Source organism: Amphibalanus amphitrite, unplaced genomic scaffold (genome assembly GCF_019059575.1).
Source record: "Amphibalanus amphitrite isolate SeventyFive unplaced genomic scaffold, NRLGWU_Aamphi_draft 000398F_arrow, whole genome shotgun sequence".
In the NCBI taxonomy this organism is placed as follows: Eukaryota; Metazoa; Arthropoda; class Thecostraca; order Balanomorpha; family Balanidae; genus Amphibalanus; species Amphibalanus amphitrite.
The window spans coordinates 6,964-27,946 of record NW_024881892.1 but is presented as its reverse complement, the minus strand read 5'-3'; the positions used below and the strand labels follow the sequence as shown (position 1 = coordinate 27,946).

The 20,983-nt window shown below is 51.9% G+C and overlaps 1 protein-coding gene across 1 annotated transcript; it reads left to right on the top strand.

The window, feature by feature from the left end:
• Positions 1 to 782: 782 nt before the first annotated feature.
• LOC122390521 lies at positions 783 to 18,151 on the top strand (the record flags this gene model as incomplete). Its single annotated transcript, XM_043383571.1, has 2 exons — positions 783 to 955; positions 17,635 to 18,151. A coding segment is annotated over exon 2 (429 nt), but the record flags the coding sequence as incomplete, so codon positions are not given.
• Between the last annotated feature and the right edge of the window lie 2,832 nt (positions 18,152 to 20,983).

The following is a 20,983-nucleotide window of genomic DNA, read 5'->3' as shown; positions in this document are numbered from 1 at the left end:
CATTTTGTATGTTTTTAAAAAACTTCCTTACAACAACGACGCTTTGTATCTTGGGATGTATTTGGCATCGTTTGTCTGATAACAGCGCCGTTTTCTTGTCTTCCGCGCGTTAGATGACCGTTTGATCGGTGTATCTCGGGTCTAATTCGTCGGCCTTGAGATATCAGATCGGTCAACACCCTCTCTCATTTGGAACGTGTCAATCATGGTCATCACTCGCGAGACGGTTGGGTCTACGGCTGAATATTCTACAGCCTGCTCTGGTGGTTGGATAAACGTTTGATAAACGATCGTTTTTCGATAGGTTCTTGCATTTTGTGCAAAAATAAATTGATCATTATTTTTCCTTTAATGAATAATTTAACCAAGAGCAAGCACCTAGGGCAGTTTGGCGCAATTGCTGCATCACGCACTAATGACGGCCAATCGAAGGCCGCACATTACCCCTTAGCCATGTAGCCCTCCGGTCCGGTCAGCAGAGAGCGCGTTCCCCTCCCGCGGCACCGTTTCGGGCCGCGGCCTACTACACTCTGGCCAGCTCCCATCTGATAACGGAGATCCTGCGCGCCTCCCAAACCTTTCATCCCCTGTCGCAAGCCAGGCACGCTCCTGGGCCCGTCGCCCTTTGAGGCGGCACCGGCCAGCGGAGGCGCAAGGCTGCCACGGAGCAGCTGCCTTGCCGCCGGCGCTGTGGTTCCCGCCGTCGCCGCCAGGTGGCAGAGCGGTCGACCGTCGCTGGCTCGTCGCGGCGGCGGCGCTCAGTGTCGCGGATGAGACGACGGGGAGGGTTTGCGACTTGTGAGTCTGTGAAGACTGTACGAACGAGACGGTTTCGTCGTGAGTGAAGTGGTTTTGGGGACTGGCGAGGTTGAAGTGAACAAGGTATTTCGGATTTTACAAACTGGTGAAACTACCTGGGCCGAGTGGAAAGTCCAGCATCCCCGACGTCTCACAGGTAAATACAGAATTTGCCATTTCTTAAAATTAAAACATCTTATTGCATTTTAACTGTTGAACTGTGGTCAAGATTTCCACGCATTGTGGACGAAGTGTGTTTTGCGGTATGCTCAAAGATGCGCTCCATGTTCCCAGTCTGCGGTCCTTTCTAATTCCACGCTCATGCCCTTGTGGAGGCCGCGAGATAAATTCGACTTGCAAAACTCCTCCCCAAACATCACTTCTCCATAACAGAAGGCACACGCTGTCCCGTCGCACGACCGCTCGTCTCACCAGTCGCCACGCAGCTCATCAGCATGTGCATTTGGTGTATGAATGACGGGCCAGTGCCCTGTCTGTGGGCTGTCGGCCGGACGGGGGACTATAGGACAGGGGACGGTGACCGGCCGATACAGCAGGTGGACGGACAAAGGGCACGTGCCCAGCTCGGGGCAGATGGCCAGTCGAGAAGACATTAGGGGCATTCCACGTCAAATCAAACACCGAAATCCGTCATCCCCTTCGATTTTTCTGAAAAATTTGTAGGCAGACTGGGCATGGTTCAAAACTGAGTTACGTATAATATTTTCGAAATTTGATAACGTATCGCTGAGATATAGGTCATCGAATATAGCGAAAAATGCCACACATCAATTTTTTAAATCGGCTATAACTCTGGTTCCTTTTCTGGTATCAAAATGATATTAACAGGGTCTTATAGGCAATTGATAAGGCTTCGATTTTTATTATAAAATTAAATTGAAGTGACCTTGAAATGCATTTGACCTTGAATTAAAACAGAAAAATTTAAATAGCAAAAAACACGTCACCTTCGATTTGGCTAATTTTTACATATTATGTCCGTCACAATGTTCCTAACCATCTGTGAAAAAATTGGAGTGGGCCATTCATAACTTTCGCGGCAAACGCCGTTTTCATGCATCAACATCACGCAACCGCGCGTGACCTTGAAAGACAGAGTCAAGACATGCTTGCTTGTGTACACTTTCTGAAATGAATGATTGCTGATTAGTGATATCCCAAACTCTGCGAGCATGAAAATGCATAGTCATCGTAGTCAAGCATTCACGTTCCATTGTAAAAGTGTCTCAGGCAAACGGTACCTATTTTGCGGTGAATTTTGAGCCGTGTGGAAATGCATCATGAAGTAAATTCAACGAAAACATTATCACGCAACGATATCTTCACGTCTTTTGATCTTCACTATACGAAGAACATACATTTTTTAGTATGTATGGGGAATTTCTAGTAAATCCAATAATAAATATGGCAATTGGCAGTTAAAGGCCTGCTAAGAGTAACATGTCGCCGGCTGCAAGGCGGGCTCGGCCGATGCGGGAAACGCAGCAATCACAATTTTGTGTTTACACGTTCATATTTCAATTGTTTACCAACCGATTTTCAAACTTCTTTCACCATAAGATTGCCTGTACATTTCTTAGTCTTCTCACAAATTTGGACGCGAATCGAACGTAATCAGCGGTAGGGAGCGCGATATAAAGACGGAACCGTTCCGTTCCGTCCCGGCACAGTCTACAATTCAGGCGGCGCGTAGCGGTCGGCGCCGGCTGCCGAGTCGCCGCGTCGCTGCGGCGACAGGATGTTCACTTTACACCGCTATTACTAGAACAGTTGTGAACCGATTTTCTTATTGCTTGCACGATGAGATGTCCAATTCAATTCTTGATAGGTAGCCATAATTAATTTCGCATTAATCTTATGAGATATTGGCGAAAAACAGGAGGGGTGGGCGAAATTCGCTCTTCCTCCTCCACTGCGCGTGCTAACATACGTTTGCATATGTGCAATTTTCTTCAAAACTTATGAATGGCCCACTCTAATTTTTTCATAGGTTGTTAAGAATATGGTAGGCAATAAAATATATGAAAATGAGCCAAATCGAAGGTGACGTGTTTTTTGCTATTTCGATATTTGTACTTAGAACAGAGTTAAGCACATTTCAAGGTCATATATTTAAGTAGGGCAATCTAAACAAATGCTTAAGAATTACCTAAACAAGGTTTATTTCATTCAAATCAAACAGTACAACCAAAGTTATGGTCGTTCAAAATATAAAGATGCAACATTTTGTAAAATTTGATGCCCTATATTAGAAGACCTGTGGTCAGAATGTGCAAAAAATATCAATGTAATGTCCGGGGCCACACAGGAACTCGCTCACAAATTTATAATGAAATCGCTGATGGTAAGGTGCAAAACAGCCGATTTTTGTTCGATTTGACGTGGAATGCCCCATTAGCGATCGGACGGGGTTGTGTCGTTGTTTGTAACTTCGCTCTACGTAAGTGGCCACTGCAGCAGCCTTGACGTGTTTTCGTCTCGTGCTTTGTTGAGAGGTCCTATTGTGTGTAGGTAGTCGTCTCCGCACGTCAGACAAAGATTGCGGTCTTATCTTTCGTTGTCCGTGTTTTTACCACATGGTGATACAGAAAGATTGCTTACTTACAAAACGCAATAATGATACTAACTATATCTGCTGATGGTAAGTAACCGAGGCATCGGCGATTTCAATCGAAACCCAAAAACAAGAGATTGTATCATTGTAGTGAGAGATCGAGTTTTGTCAACCCATAAATACTAGATGCTGATAACCATAATATCATATAATAGTGTTGTTCAATGAGCAAGACTAATTAGGTACACACGCTAACAGGATTTGTTCACAAGCATCAAATTTAAAATTCCATATGAATAATGGATCTTATAGGTCTATGGCTTCTGGAGCATGGGCGAACAAACAGAAAATACCTACTTATTCATGTTTCGTTGCACCGAGAGAATATGCAATTGCATTGCAGCTGCCAATTATAACGAGGAGAATGAGCATCGGCCATGCACATCACATGAAATGAAACATGCCGTGCACCTGTTACACAAGTAGATATTCGAAGCTGGCTGTTGACTGGCATTTATACTAATATCCGTCTTCAAGTGCAAAAATAGAAAACAATTTCTGACTTCATGTTTCCGCCTTACCTCACACTGCCATGCGATCTAAATCATATAACCTTCTGATTCTCTCCACATTTTATTTTACAATCACTACATCGTTCTTACGTGCAATTCAAGCCAATGCATTGACCTTGCATGACCACAGAAAAGCGCCAACATGGTGTCCATGTGGCTATCCTGGAAGGCCGGTACAGTCCTTCACCCTCTGGCTTTAGTTCGTCCTCGTGATATTGATGCTCAGTGCCTCCTTTACCTCTAATCTTTACTTAGTTATTCAAATAACTTCTTCAGCTGCATTGGTCTGAACCAAGGGACTTGTAAGGCGGAGTCAATGTCCTCTGCTGGCCCACCCGTTCCCGATTTCCCGATACATCCGACCGTTTTGCTACCGGTCGGTCGGCTGCCTCCCGTGTATCGACCTGACGACACTCGTAGTTCGTGACCGGCTGCTCTTGACACCTGGAGATGTTCTTTCTCCAGCGTGCATTTCAGTGCGGAAGGTAGCTCCGAATGGCAGGGATGACATGAGATCGGGCTCAGATATGACACCCGAGTCTGTAACGGAAATCGGGGAACGGCGCGGACAGAGCAAAAAACTTGTTTCACGACCTCGTAAGGTCGCCAGTTTGTCGTGTGGTGACGTCAGATGCCCGGTCGATACTCCGAACACGTGTGAGCCGGTTTGAGCTCTGACTGTCACAAACTGAGCGGCTATCTGACAGAGAATTAATCCTCCTTCTGGGAAAATCAGTCGTGTCTCCAGATTTCACATCCTCTACCGGCCTCGATTTTGTCAACCAGTCGCGGCTCTCGGTCAGGCCGTGCCGAACGGAGGAGTTTATTTCCTCGCGAGCCTGCCGTTCCGGTCTGGCGGGGGTGCCAGGTCGGTCATTGTCTGGTGGCCGGGACAGAGCCGTGTAATCAGCTGTGTCTGGCGCCAGTCCGATCGGCTGTGTCCACGGCGCCGTCGCCGGCTCAGTCAGCTGTGTCTACTGTCGGCGCCGATACACCGCTCCCTGATTGGGTCTCACGTATCGGGCAGTCAGCTGTGCACACTGCACACACCTGCCCGGTCAATGGAGGCTGTGTTTGTCCGCTGTCGGGACAAACTGATTCGAAGTAAGTTTGTACTTACACTTGCTGGGGGCTGCAAGGGGCTGGTCCATGGTTGTGTCCTGTCCATTGGGAGAACAATTAACATGACACTACTGTTCATGAGCCATCCCTCAGTCACCAATCACCATCTTCCTCAATTGCCCATGCGTCTAGATTTCCTATCCCATCTCCTCACCTCAGAAATATCGACCCGGCCAGTCAGCTGTCTGCTTGACCGGTCTCCTCTTACGCTGAATCTCATATACACATGCCTCCAGTTTTCCTGTCCCATCCCCTGACCTCAGCACTCCCGGCCCGCTAGTCAGCCCTCGTCTAGGCCAGCTAGCTCACGGCTCGGTCCGTCAGCTCCAGCTCGTCCCGACCCGTCCAGTTAGCTCTCGCCTAGGCCAGCTAGCTCACGGCTCGGTCCGTCAGCTCTCAGCCCGTCCCGCGGCCAGTCAGCTACCCGCCCGGCTCAGCCCGTCAGCTCTCGGCTCGGCTCGTTCAGTCAGCTCTCGGCTCGGCCCGGTGACCGGGCAGCACCGTTACAGTCGGCGTCATGCAACGCTGGTCGCGCCGCTCGGTCGCGTCGTGTCCCGGAGACGGTGCTGAGTCCCGGACTCTTGAAACAGTACTGGAAGCGGCACTGGTATCCGGGCTCGGTAAACCGGATCAACGGGCGGGAGATCGCTGGTGTGAGACACTAAACGTCACTGCTCAGACAGTGGCTCGACTGATTGGTTTGACAGGACCGGTAAGGCGGCACGGTCGGCCTAAGGTTGATATAACCGGCACTGTCACCAACCGGTCACCGAACGGTCATCTGATGGACGCGTGAGATTCATTGGGTGTTGGCCTAACGATCGGCAAGTTTGCAAGGAAATGGTGTCGGATAAACACTGGACTGCTGACGGTCGAAAATCGGGCGAATGACGGCCAATGCATAGCCACTGAACCGTCACGAACCTTTCACCGATCGGTCACCGGTCGGTCAGCAATCGGTCACCGTCTGGTCACCTGTTGGTCAGCGGTTGGTCAATGGACCGTAGCAGGCTGTATGCTGGACGATATACCTCCGCCCTGCAGCGGGGCGCGGGTTTACTGCTGCGGCACTGGGTCACCGGGCTGGGCCGGGCCGTTACAGTCACAGCTGGAAGCGCAGTGCGGGGGACGGCCCGGCAGACTGCGGTGGGGGTGGTCGGAGCACCTGGGTGCGGCTGTGTCTCTCGACCCTTCGGTCACACCCAGGCTGTGTCTCGTGCCGGCTCGATGGACCGCCCGCGGTGCTCGCTGTGCAGAGAGTACCGTCTGTTTCCGCCCAGCGGAGATTGCCACCCCGGCTGCACTCGCGGCCTGACCGAGGCTGACCCTGTCACAACCCGTGCCGTGGCTCATAAAATATACCGGAGATGAATGCACTCACTGGCGAGGATTTCTCTTATGACCAGGAAGTGGCCATAAATCAGGAATGCTTTGGAACTGTTTTCTCTCCCAGTGTCTTAGGGTTTATTCTTTTCGCTCTTTCGGTAGCTTTGGTATTGAGAAAAATTAGGTAGGCATTCTTCCCTAATCTGTATATCTCATACATCCCTGCCAGCCGCACCCTCCGCCCTCATCCCTGCACCGTCATTAGACCCGTCATTGTCTGCCATTGCATAGCTCATTATCGCTCTGCACGGGCCGCCGCGGCCTGAGTCCAGGTCACTGGAACAGCCGCTATTACTTCCCCACTGCTGGTCGGCTCGTGGCTGAGGTGTACCCGGCTCGCGATCGGCACGCACTGGCAGCTCACGCGACATCCTCCGAGAGGCTGCGACGGCCGCGTCGGTCACGACTGTGCCGTTCGGGCGCGGACGACCTCCACGCTGACCCATCCAGTGACCCTGTCGGCGGCTCCGGGCCGAGCCGCCGGGCGATCCGTCGGCGCGCCGTCAGTGCCCGGTTATGACGTGTAATCAGACCGGTAGGCCGACCTCGGCACACTCAACACACGCTCCCAGCGAGCTGAGAATACTTACCGTGGCGCAACTGGTCGTCAAAGTACCCTGATCGACCACGGCGGACTGCAGTGTTTGCTCAGAAACTACCCAGCCTGGTGGCCGGTGAACTGTGTGTTTGGGTGAACTGATCTGCCATATTCCTTTTTGTCCATTATGCCCTCTTGGTTGGTGGCTGGTGCAGCACTCGAGACATTCCACTCTTTGTTTGTCTCCCTATTGTTTTAAGTGGCTCAGCCGCCGATGCATTACCCCTGCTGTGTCGGTCTTTGGAGGCCATTCGTCTGTGACCCTCCCGTTTTGACCCGTTGTTACGGTACCTCAGAACGTTCGACTCTGGTCCGCGCCCGCCTCGTTCAGCCGTGTCCTGTTCACACATGACTCCTCCATCTGTAGTCTCGGAGTCTGCTCGGCCGTGACTCATTGATCAGCGACTCAGCCGACCATGGACCGACTCGGCCGGGGCCGACTCCTTCAGAAACCGTGTGTTTCAGTTGCGCAGTTTCCCGCTACGGACTGCGGTACGGCTCATAGCACACAGTCTAAATCGCAGTTAGCGTTGTAATTCACGTTGATTCGTTATCAGGGGTTTGATAAGGCTCAAGTGCACTTACTTGTGTTTTGATTGTCCTAACCCTCGGCGTGGCGAGAGCACTCTTGAAACGCGCTAGCTCTGAGTAGCTGCACACTGAACAATGCTCTCAATGTGCAGGCCACGGTGCACCATATCACCGCGTGCTCCGCGATCGTGCACAGCGTGCACGTGGCTCGTGCCGCTCGTGCACCCGCGCTACGACCGTGCACGAGCGAGCGCGGGCGGCGCGCGGCGGCACGCGCCTTTCTCGCTGTGTGCGCGTGCTGCGGACAGCATGATGGGCGCCGGGCCGGGCCCGTCTGATCGTGTGTTCCGGGCTGCTGAGCAGGCCGAACACACGCGTGCCGCGCTTCCCCAGGTGTATCAGGTGGTGTTGAAACCGGACTCCGAGGCCGGGTCGCCCTGTCGAGTCTCGGCTATCACTGCGGTGATCATGGATTTAGCTGTCTGTTTATGGTTCGAGGGTGGAAAGGCCGACTGAAGCGGACACTTGTGCCGTCTCACCCGTGCGTGGGGTTTTCAGGTATAGTGCCGTCATTTAACTCCAGCCTTTCTCTACGAGTCATTCGGGAACCGCAATGGCCTCCAAATAGAGCAGCTGAGTCATTTTATATGTATCTACATTTATAATCAGTTTGCGTTTTGATTGCAAATCTCTAAGGACTGAACACAACAATGCATGCAATGCTAACAAATTTCCTCAAAGTGCGAACATGCAAATGGAAACGATAATACAGAATACACAGAAAAAGAACAAGTGTGGAAGTCTGCTTTTAACTGGTCACGAATGCTGGAGCCTTCTTTCACGCCCATGCCCCTACCGTTTTACACGCCTGGCCGTGTTTTATTTCCAGCTTTCTCGGTGTTCGATCACAGGCTCATTAGCTGTTAACCACACCTTCGAATTTACGCCGAGTCGTTCATAGCACTCCATCCGCATCAATAATTTAGTGGCCCCGAATCTCCGATTGACCCGGCGCGCTTCCCGTGCTCCGACGCGGGCAGGGGCGGGTCAAGTGGCCACTCTCTCGTTCGATGCTATCGCCGAAAAGCTGGGCCGTAAGTCAGGCTGCCTCGGCGGCCGTCGCATTACCATAGTCGGGTCATATCTCGGCCAGCCTTTGTCGTTTATACGATATCTGAACGGCCAGTGGCGGCGGCGGCGGGGCAGGCGGTGCCGACGAGTAGACCCGCCTTCTGATTGCCGACCCGATCAGGGATGTCCCAAGAGCCGCTGTCCGCTGGAGACGCTCCGCCGGCCCGGGCGCTGTGAGAGGTCTCTGAGAGGTCACGGCATCCAACGTGCCCCTCTCTGACAACAGTCGAGGTCAGCGACTGGTGACCGACTGATGGAGATGACGTCATCGTGGACACTGCTCCAAACGCACAATGGAGATTATTTGGTAAACTTTCTCGACTTTCTCACACGTGCGAGGCGATTTTGGCACTGTATGCTTCATGAATTGTGCGGCGACCCGTCTTTTTGGTCCGGGCATGAAGGCTTGGCCCGTGTCTGCGGGTGAAGGTGTCCACTAGCCATCTTTATGCCGCTCGTCTCTCTCCTCAGCCAGTCGTTTGTTTGTCTGTCTGTGTGCAGTGACGAAACCCGTGCCATCGGTGCTTTATCCGCCCCTCGCTGCCCCACCGTACCGTCGCTCAGGTCATCTGGTCATGGCCCTCTGTGACCCGGGGTCATCTTTCTGGACGCTGCTTGTGGACGATTTCCTTCCCGAAATCTGTGGAATTGGAACAAGATCAAAATGATATGACCCAGTGATACCAAAGAAATATGAATTCTTGTTCCATTTTTCACATGTTTACTTTAAGTCTCATTATCCAGTTAGCTTGATAGCCCCAAATAGTTGTAAAATTCTTAATTAAGCCTGTATGATAGTCCATTAGCTATTCATTCTATCAGAGTACCGTTAGAGCATCTTGTCTGCCGCCGCGCCGGGGTTCTCCCTCCATGCTCTGCCGCGTGATCTACCATTCGCTCCGGGCTGCGATGAGCCGGCGCTAAAAAGGAGCGAAAGCATGACACGGCCTTGCGCGGCCAGTAGCGATAACGTCTCCAGTTTTAGCACGGTCATGCGGCGTATAATTTGTAAGACGTATATGGAACAACGGTGCATGTTTCCATGCGAGGGCGAGACCAGACTACCAAGAACGGACGGCGAATATTACGGCACATGACGGTTTCCGGTGGAAGGATCAGCACATTCCCTGATCTTGGCATGCATTGTCCAAAATTTCACAATGAGGCATTTCAGCTAGCTTGGTGGAACCTCCGAAACAAAGAACATATTTGCGTTGCTCAGTTATTGAGCCATTGTTGCATGATGGCTGCTTGTGATGGCATTACCACTAGCGGTAGCTGTACCGACGTGAAATAGTTCATACAAAAATTCAATTAACCTCGACGATAACTACCCAAATTGATCACCTGGCTTGCCAAGCCCTCTCCAGATTAAATGGAAGACCTTGACCGTAGCTAACCGTAGCGAACTCCCTGACAGCTCCCGATATTTCTCAGCCTCCTGGGTGGCGCAATGGCCCAATGTGACGCCAATCGTCGGTGATTCGACTTTAAAGGCGCCGTAACCGGCGTGTAATGGCCCAGTGAAAGTAAAACTGTCAAATCGACTCGATATTATCATCCAATATTTCCATACGGCTCCATTCTATTCCCGCCCACTGTTTCGGAATGTTTATTGGCATGCGTGTCGTCATTGGCATTATAGGCAACTTTTCTATGTAACCGCCGACCGGTGACTCGTCAGTCGTCAATGTATATAGAACTACATAGTTAGATTGAGATGACATTCCACATAAACGGTTTGCTATTGACTTTGTATGCAATGAAGGATGAGATATGATGCCATTTTGATCATCTATTTGACTTAAGTTTTTCATTTTTTACTCTACCGCACGCCACTTTCACTACTATGAGCCGTTAGTGTGAGTCTGGGATAAAAAAAAAAATACTGGGACAATCGACATTAGAATTTGTGAATTCCAAATTATGTTTAAATACGTACGATGTAAGTATTATCTTTTATTTCAATCTAACATGGATGCACGGCCTTGACATACCCTAATGTCATGATACGTCTGCGAAATAATAGGAACTTTGAAACATAAGGCAATTTTTCCAGTAATTGCTCGTCATTGTTATCCTGCCAGTTACAAATGTCACGCTCTTTTATTAGATGGGTGGGGTGCGCATATATTTAGGTCAATTTGTCAAATGCGAAGCAGTCGCCGTGTGCTAAATTCAATCCCAAGCTCACCATTAGCACGCATACCAATGCTATCTTATGCATCTGCTTGTCTTGACTTGCGTGCAATTTAAGGCATGCGTGTGTTGGGAAATGGTGAGATCATGTGAGATGCATCAAATTAAGGATTAATAGGTTTTATCAACATGTACATTTGCGTAGGGATCACATTGCGCTCCAAATGACAAGTGTTTGTTGCTGCTGGCTGGGACTTAGTAGAAGTTTGTGAACTCATTTGTATAATTTGTATAACTTTTTTTCTTTTGGAAGATTGTTGTCAATAACGCGCGCGCGCGAGCGAGCGAGCGAGAGAGGAGAGAGAGAGAGAGGAGAGAAGAGAGGAGAGAGAGAGAGAAGAGAGAGAGAGAGAGAAGAGAGAGAGAGAGAGAGAGAGAAAGAGAGAGAGAGGGAGAGAGAGAGAGAGAGAGAGAGAGAGAGAGAGAGAGAGAAGAGAGAGAGAGAGAGAGGAGAGAGAGAGAGAGGAAGAGAGAGAGAGAGAGGAGAGAGAGAGAGAGAGAGAGAGAGAGCATGGCACCTGTAACATTATACCAATAATAACTATCGTCTTTCAAGGAAAGTGCTGGAACAGAAGACACAAGACACAAGAAGACAGAAGACAGAAGACACAAGAAGAAAATTAATTCGGTCTCGTGAGGCTGTTTCTGTTGCTGCGTCGCAGTTCCTCGTGCTGGTGGCTTGTGCTGAGTCGCAGTCTCCACTCTCAGCTGCTCCTCTGCGGTACTGAGCTGCTCCTCTGCGGTACTGAACGGACTAGGCTGCGGCAAAATACTGTGCACGAGACGATTGAAAAAAAAAACTTTCCTGTAATCATGGTTTATGTTCTAGGTACATGGGTATGGATGGTGTCACACTGTCATATTGTCGCTGCTGTAGCAATCGTTCGTCGGATTACCGCCCGTGCGCCATATTCCGGGTCGAGTTGCATCACTGCAACATTTTTATGAGCCGCTACTGAGTGATTTATCCTTCTCAGCAGGCGAGTTTTATATTTTCAGAGCGCCTGTTTTAGCACCAGCCGACCCAAATGTTCCCACATTGATCTCTCTGAGACCACACTGGTGACGCTTTAAATTCTCTGTGGCGTCTTTCCGGCTAATTTACGGCCAATAACGGCCATCGCGGCACCGTTCCGGACCACCGGCGCTCTCACGAGCCGGTCCCAGGCACGAGAGTCGGTGCCGGCTCAGCCAGAACTGCCTCTCTGATGTAGCGAGCCGTGCTGAGTCGTGTGTTACCAATTCACTGCGACTGCTAGTGCTCACTGCTTTCGCGTGTGAATCGCAAAAGGCGAGATGAAGTAGGCTAATGCTTGTGAGCTTTTATGATCACTAGCGTAAAGTTCCATTCAAATCAGATTTCTGAAAAAAGGATCTATGCGTAAAACAGTAATACGAGAGTCACGTGCGAGGGACATTATACAAAATATCAAACATCGAGAAGAATGGCAGCGTGCTAAGGAAACGAGCTGACGACGAATGCTCTATCAAGCCAACTGTTGTGAGCTCCCCTGTCCTGTTCAGTATCAGGAACACCGGCATTAGCAGCCCCGGACCGGTCAGATGGGACCGCGACTCTCGGACGCTGGCCGTCTGCCACTGACCGGGGTCCGATGACCCGTGTTTGTACCGTGTGGCTCATTTTGTACCGTGTGACGGTGATTTGTTTTGTTGTTTGTTTTGTTGGGTTAGGCCCTTTCGGTCTGACAAGACCATTGCAGAGCCGGAAGGATGATAGGAATTAGGGGGAGACATTGGTCTGGGCAGACACCCTAGAGAGTTGCCGGGGCTGAGCCCGTCCAAATGGACAGGCCGACCAGCCCCCCAAGCACTCACTGCACCCGGCTACGGGTGCGCTCCCTCGGGAGCAGCGGTGCCGCTCCAAGGGAGCAGCCCGCATGAGATAAAAGTGCCTGTCCAGCCCGGAGTGGGGTTGCGGCGTGGAGGAGAAGGATTTCTGTATCCTGAGGATAGAAGCACGGAACGGTGGGACGGTGATCCGGCACTCGCCTTATATGACGTGGCGGTGACTGTCCGGCCACCACTGCACTGGCTGGCTGGCTCGTGGCTGGCCGGAGCAGCACGGCTTTACCGGCACCGTTACGAACGTAAATTAATTGCCGTCGGCTTATTGGAGATCGGTGGTCTTATATGGAGGTGAAATGTGATTCATGAGATAAGTGCATTGTTTGGTGACTTTGGGAATGAGGATGCACAATTGACCGCCCGGTTCGCTGGCTCTGCACGCGGCACGTTGCTGGGTGCGGGTGGTGCGCCCCGCCGCCCCCGAGGCGCGCCCGAAAAGGGCTGCATGCCGTGATACGGTGATTCATACCTGTCAATTAATCACTCATGTGATCGGTTATTCCATATGTGCTGTGCTACCCAGAACTGTGCCGTCCTGGTTTGGAAGGTGACCTTGCTAGAGGGCGGGACAAGGACGATAGCGCTGGCGGATTTGACCCGGTACTGCACGAAACACGGAGGGATTTACACGGAAGTATTTAGTTGCCACATTAACTTTGCCATAATGCGGAACTGGGTTTTGCAGCATGCATAAAAGTTTAAGGTTTAAGAGTTATCACGAACCCAAAAATGCAAGCATGCATTCTTATTATTTAAGGGGAATTACACCGACTTTTCCATTCTGCAAACCGCATAGCGCTTTCATTCAAAATGTAGCGAAGCTAGCAATAGCAAAGCTGAGTTATGCAATATGCCTTGCACTTGAGCTTCGTATCGCCTATTGTAGCCATTTTGAGCATAGTGATACCAAAATGCGTGACATTTCCATGGAGGAAACTATCTAGCCGAATGGTGAATACATGTCATTTAACGTGTGAACTACTCGTTGCCTCCTGCCTTTGAGGCTGAAGGTTACGCCTTCCCTTTTGCTGTGGCTCTGGCCTTGAGCTTTATCCCAGAGGCCATTGTTTCTACCAGGTCAAACTTATGATACATGGCACCGGCAGAATTTCGCTAGAAGAGAACTTCATTGTTCTACCTGGCTTCATCAACTCATGTTCCGGCCTGACGCAGCTGTTCTGACATTGAACATGAGGATAACCTTGCATTGTGGATGCACACTTCTTTAACTCAAAGGCATCACTCATCTGAAATAAATACATCCTTTATCCCACCTACCTCACGACCGACACGCGGCGGAAAATCCTCAGTTCTGAGGAGGCGGCCTCTCACTTCACCCCTGCTCTATCAGCTGCGCACGCGGAAGCCTCTCAGGCACCCTGCCATTAGTCGTGTGGTTTTCTCATACCCTGTGGTGACCCGGACCCCGACATCGAAATCGAAAGCGGCATGACGTAGCTCCGCAGTCCGTGAGCGGCAGTTAACCCGGGTCTGCACGCCTCCGAACGGCAGAAAGTGAGATTTGGCGAACGGTGATCTGTGGCTCTGGCTCGAGAAAATTCGGGACTCTAATGTAACAGATTTTAACCGATTTTATTACGCTGAAACTTTGGTGGCTGGCCTGGCTTTTCTTCCGTCATACTTGTAACCTGGCGTCTGTGCTTTACGTAAGTTGTTTTGCATAATTTGCCTCACTATGCAATTCTGCAATTGTACACCTATTTGTGTCGTCAACTTTATTGCGAACAAAATTGAAACACCATTACAATTAGTCTTATCATAGCATGTATTTATTTTAGATACTGAACTCATACACAGACGTAAAAGTTTGCATGATATTCACATGTTGTATGCCAAAACCTAGGCACAGAGTGCAAAAAGTCAACAGTACAACACCTAAGCGTGCATGAAGCAGCAGATCTGACTTACCTGTCCTTCAGGAAACGTCTTTTCATATATTCTTACATTATTTCTCCTTCCATCATGGCTGATACCTAAAGATAAGTTGCGTTTACAGTACCGCTAATAAGACGCTTCCGTGTTTTGTTGAGCTTTATGTATTTTGTTGTTTTCACTGCACATAAATATTCATATTTATAGCTCTCGTATTTACCCATGGTTCTACCCTTACCAGTGGGTCCGTGTCCCTGTGAACACCGGACGCCTTCCGCGAGCTCTAACCATGCCGTGCACCGTCTAACGTCTCTGATACCATCATACCGTCACACTGAGGTGGACACTACACGCTCCTGGTGACCGCGGCTCCAGGAAAACACCGCCAAACGACGGCAGCCGCGCCGTCAAACGACGGAAATGTGCACCGCCGTGTGCCGCGATCGGTCCGATCAGCGAGCCTGACTCGCCTGCGGCAGCTCCGGGTATATTCCTTGTATTCCACCCTCGTTTATATCGATACCTGCCACCTGCCTGCTCGTTCCGTCGAGCGGTTCCTGAGTCATAGGACGGGTCACTGCAGGCGGAACTGAACGCTCGGGCGGGCAGCGCCGGGATAATCACGGGTCCGCCAGTACCGCAGACGTGGTGACGCGAGACGCTGCCATTGGCCTGATGACGTCATTGGTAACGATGACGTCATTGGCGATTGCTGGTCGGATGTTGATTGTTTCCCTGAATGGTGTGTGTTTCACTGCGTTGCCGGAGGCGTTTTGGGGTCCTCATGGGCAAGCAGAGTGACCACAGGAATATTATTGGGCATTGTTCGGTCGGCAACGGCCGGATGAAATGAGTCGTTAGGTCTGTGTGCAAGGAATTACCCAAATAGGTTGGCTCGCTTGTGTTTTTGGCGATGACTCCCGCTTGTGGTGAGCCATGCATACGATGCTCAGAATGTTCATTCAAAAGCTGACAGCGGCATCTGTGACTCATGAGTGACGGTCATTTTTACGAAGTAGTACATGCATGGTCATCTGACCTGACGAGGAATACAGGCCATCCGCAAATCCTCTTCATTCACAACCAGTCTGTATAGGACTTAGGACTTAGCATTGCAATGTGAAATATCTCCTGGCATTGTCTGTCATTAACTCACTCAAAACGCTTCAAATTGCTCACAATTCGACCTACCTACCCTGACGATCGTCTTCTCCCGAGATGTTTCACAGCGCCATAACGCTTCCAAAGCTTTGTAATCGACAGACTCCGGTCAGCGAGGATCATTGCCTCTAGTGAATCTGCACTCTTTTGACATAGGCCCCATCTCGGCGCGATGGCAATGTAGCAAAATAAACGCACGGGCTGCCCGTCCCTCTCCCTTCAGACCGGCCCAGACCCATGGCTGGTCACAGGGAATGTCAGTTCAGCGTGTCGCACCACGGCCAGTGTCACAGCAGAGGCGCGTCGGGCCTCAGCTCGTGACACCAGACTGTCAGCGATATGGTCTTGATCGATGGCACGAGGTAAAAACTCGCTCCCCGACCCCTCTGACTTGTAGCGCCGACCCGAGGGTGTTTATAGTAAAGGCCGCCAGGTGGCAGATCGGTCGCCGTCGGCGCTGCGGTGACGGAGAGTTTAGGCGCTGATTAGGTACGTGCGGCACGTCGGGTTTTCGGCACACCCTACACTGCGAGGGCTGATTAGATGGACGCTAATACCGCAACTGGTCACTCAAGTCGGATGACAGACGTCCTTTGGGCCGCAGGGGGGGGGGGGGGGGGGGGGGGGGGGGGGGGGGGGGGGGGGTGGGGGGGGCGGCGGCGTTGGTGACAGAGGGCGGAGAGTGGGCGGGGACATTCAGCACCACAAGGTCATAACTCTCGACAATGAATGTCAGTGACTGCAGCGTTAGTGGGTGCGCTATCAGAGGCGGCGTTCCGTCATGTGCGGCCCGGTCACTCTGCACGTCACTCGTCCCGCTTCTCCGCCCGGCGGAGGTTTCTCCGCGCGGCACAGGCTGTAATTGGCGATTTTGAAGTGGTGAGTTTCCCCGCACCACGCTGCGCGGACCGACCATTACGCCTTGTCGGGGCTTGAAAACGCAGCGCCGGTCTTGGAAGGCAATTACGGTGACCGTTGGTCGCCGCTGTGGGTGAGACTGACCCGGGGCGGGGACACGGATACGGAGAGACGAGAGACGGGAGACGAGAGACGAGAGACGGGAGGCGGATCCAGGAGCTCCGGGGGAAGCGTTTACAGCTGCCCAGAGACGGGAGCGTTCCACGGGACCGCTCAACCGAGCTCTCGTGAACCGTTCGTCCGTTCGTCTGCGGGCGCTCCCGTCAGGGATTGTTCGTCACCTAATAGTCCGACCGCCTATTTTTTTTTTCTATTTGTTCTTCGGTCGGTGGTCGCCCACCATTTCAAGTCGTTAGAATTGTCGTTTGGTGGTTCCGTGATCGTCCCAACTGTCGGCACTGATGATAAATAATGCCTGTGGAATGTGGATACCCGATTCGCTGAGCATATACCTATATACTGAGCACAATGATCGAACGGTTTGCTATAGTTGCAGGCCAACATTGTTCCGATAAAAAAAATTGTGGAATGCAATTAAATTCATCGCAAGATGTCAATCAGTCCAGATTGTGCCCGAAATGTCGTAACGCGCTTGTGACTCACTTATACCTAACCGGTTCAATCGTGGGACAATTTTCACACTAACTCAAACCTTCCTCTCTGCGTGACTTGAGTAATTCCGTCCTTTACTACCTGAGTGTGTGGAGCGATTGTTTCCGTACATTCACCTCTTCGAAATATGCCATCAAACTCAGAGCTATCTGGTGTCTTTCGGAGCGTATCTTCTGCCTCATTGGTAATCCACTCGTACACCTCCTCCAAGGTCACGATATATCCGTGCCGGTGACACTGCCATTCGTCTGACGCGCCAAATTTGTTCACAGGTGCGCCGGGAGCGCCGCGCCGCGCCGCGCCGGCCCGTGCCGACCGCTGCAGGACACCATGCCCACCCTCTACTGATCGGCCAGCGTCATGGCCAAGATCCTGAAGCAGCTGAGCGCTATGCCGGGCCGGCTGTTTCCGGCCGAGCCGCCCGAGAAGCAGCGTCCGCCCGAGCTGTTCATCGACGCCGACGCGCTGGACGTGTACGCGCTGCGCCGGTGTCAGTCGGACCTGTCGCCGCTCTACCTGACCCGCCTGTCGGTGTCAACGGACGACCTGCACGCGTCGACGCTGCCGCCGCCGCGCGGACTCATCGACACACTGCAGGAGTTCAGGGTGAAGGGCCGAGGAGTGATGAGACGCGTGCGCGGCGGTGCGGACAAAGAGCGCAGTGGAAATGCGGTCTCGCGCAGTGATAGCTTTAAGTTCCAGTCACCGGAGGAGCGAGGAGACAATAACATCGTGCCGCCCAGACGGAGAGGCAGGAAGAAGGGAGTCAGACCGCCCTCCATGCCACAGGTGAGTCTGGCCTTCATGGCAACGTGGGTCATCTCTCATGCCACCATATAAGAGTAGGGAAGTAAGCTAATGTTAGTCGTTGGCTGCTGTATGAGTTGCATTTTCCGCTAAATGACTCTGAAGTGTTTGCCCATTTAAGTGGCTGTATGTTTGAATAGCCTCGTCCCGGTTCAGTGCTGAGTAAGTACCTGGATATTGCACCGTAACATGGCTTCTTCAATGGCTCGACTCGAGGCCATTTGAATCCGGCCAGTCGGCAAACATGAGCGGCTGCCGCGCGGACCGTCTGACGTTTTACCACCCGATGTGCAGCGCGATAGTGAGCCAGCACCGCCACCGGCAACTTACACAGCTCCGCGCCTTGACCCGGAATCCGACCGGTCAGCGCTAACGTCCGTAATTTACGGCAAATCTGTCAGATCTCGGGTGGAGGGGAGGCTGTCTACGGGTGGGAGCCTTGACCGCGGTGAGGTTCCGTAGGGTGTCTGGAGGGGAGAAAACGACAGTCATCGCTGTCCTCTGGTGTGCGCGGATCGGGGTCGACAGGGACTGTTTGCGGACAGGTGATTAGTGATACTCCGTCAATAGATTTTGTAGGATGCGTCAACATAGTTCGTCAAACAAAACGCGTAAGATATCCTTCAGAAGATGTGACAATTGGCAAGGACCATGTGATAGGAAACCAGTAATATTTAAATAAGACGTTAGTCCCCAACTTTATAAGCACTCCGAACTCGGAGTCACTATGCCAATTATGGATTGTCTGAGTCGGGAGGCAGGTTTTCAGCCTCGCCAAATATCTCGGCTCTCCAGCATTCTTGTGAAATCACTATCCACGTCAGGAGAGCTGTTGCGGTGATTTCAAACGGACGGTATTCGCGGCTCGTGAAGGTCATATCTGTCTGACGAGCAGAGTTGAGGACTTCTACCCCGAGGCCGGTGACTGAAGATCACTGGAGGAGCCCGCGCCGCGCGACCACCGCTCTCACCTCTCGCCCATCACCCAACCGCCGCGGCACCGCCCAAACCGCCGCGGTTACCGGGCCCTTCACCTGCTGCCCGAGGGGATTAGCGCGGCTGTAAAGTGTCCCCAGCCGAGCGGCGGCCCTTTAGAACTCACGCGCCTCTCAATGGAGAGGGTCGGGCGGGTTTTGACGGCACTCGCGCGCCGCTCGTCGCAGGCGCAGCTGAACGGTGAAACGGCACTGCTGCTGCACCAGGTGGAAGGCTGAAGGCCGCACGCGTCCCGTCCAGACACCCGGCGACAAAAAGAGGGCTGTCGACCGACCGGTCTTTGAATTAAACCGGCCGAAAAAGCGCAGGGCTCTGAACGCTGGCAGAATGGCAGGGGAGCGATGTAGAGGGACGAGCGAGAGACGAGAAAGGGCGAGCGAGAGGAGCGGACGGCTGAAGAGCCAGGGTAAAAGACCCATTCATTGACCGGATGTGTGCCGTCCTTAGACGGGCGCAGGACGTCCTTTGAATGTCAACGGAGCCGCCAGGATGTGTGAGGTCGTACCGCTCACCCGGCGGATGTCGCTTTTCAAACCTGTGTACACCTAGACCGCATCGTGTTTTGTTGGCCGGAAACCTCGGGCAGGATGTGTCTTCTTCGCGTCTGTGTGCCAGAAACCCTGCCCGTCGCGCTCTATTGTATCCATTTGTAATCCCATATATCTGCACCCAGCCGACCGCTCTGACCCCTCACTTTCGTCACTGGCTGATCGCTCTGGCTGTTCGGCGCCGGTCGGTAACGTTTTAATCCGTCACCCGTCGACCTCTCGCTGTCTCACGGGTGTTTTCCACTCGGCTGGTGCCGCTGTCGGTGCTCGCACCTGCGCTAGGCGTGCTGAAGGCTGCGGACGAGGGATAGATCGTCCGGGGAGTAATGACCGTGTAACTGGATCGGTCGGAGAGCAGCCTCCGTGGACACGGCGCACTGCCCGGTCTGCAGGGCGCGACGAATGGAGAACAAGGACGATAGATGGTAGTTAAGAAATGTGAGGTGAGAGGTGTAAAAGCAAAAGAATGATTAAAAACTGTTTGGCGTAGAATGCGATGAATCGAATTTCGTAAAATGTTATTTAATGTTGCGTACCTACTTTTGAACGTTTTTTTGTTGTGCACAATTAAAGTCCTCACACTTCTACTTTTCTCAGCAAAGAATGTAATAAGAAAATCCAGAAGCATCGTCACTTTGTCGATGCGTCATGAGCGTCGGCACTATCACTGATAGTCGGTGCTACCCGTCATGGCCGTCACGCTCTCCCCCACGCACCGCGTTCGACACGGGCCTTCAGTGGAAGTTCAGAGTGGCCGGCGAAGGTCCGCGATGCCCGGCGGACTATCGCTGGTCTGGAACGGATCGCGTCCCGCGGCGGCCGTACGGTCACGATTCACAATCAGCGCGGAGGCCACCCTGCGCACCGGGGTTCAGTCAGCATCGGCCTCCCGTGTCGCCTGAGGCTCTCTCGTCACCCTGACCCGTGTTACTGCTCCTGCAGTATCGTCCTGTACCGTCCGTAGCGGTCCCTGCACTGGTCTTGCCGCATTTATGCAGGCCAATTCTTTATCTTGCGCTCATTTGCATGTTCAATATTCTATACCTACCTTCCTCATTGCATTGATTGAATCTGAAGCTTATGAGAGGAACAGTCATAACTCAGAATGTATGATTATAGCTTTTGTAGCCAAGGTTCAGCTTCAAATTAAGACATGCGTTGCCGTTGTTGCTGTTATTTTAGATTATTTTTACACAAGTGTCACTGAACCGTATCGGCCCTTGCTTCAATAAGAGCGATCCAGCGGCTTATGTCGTTACGTTCAGTTCGT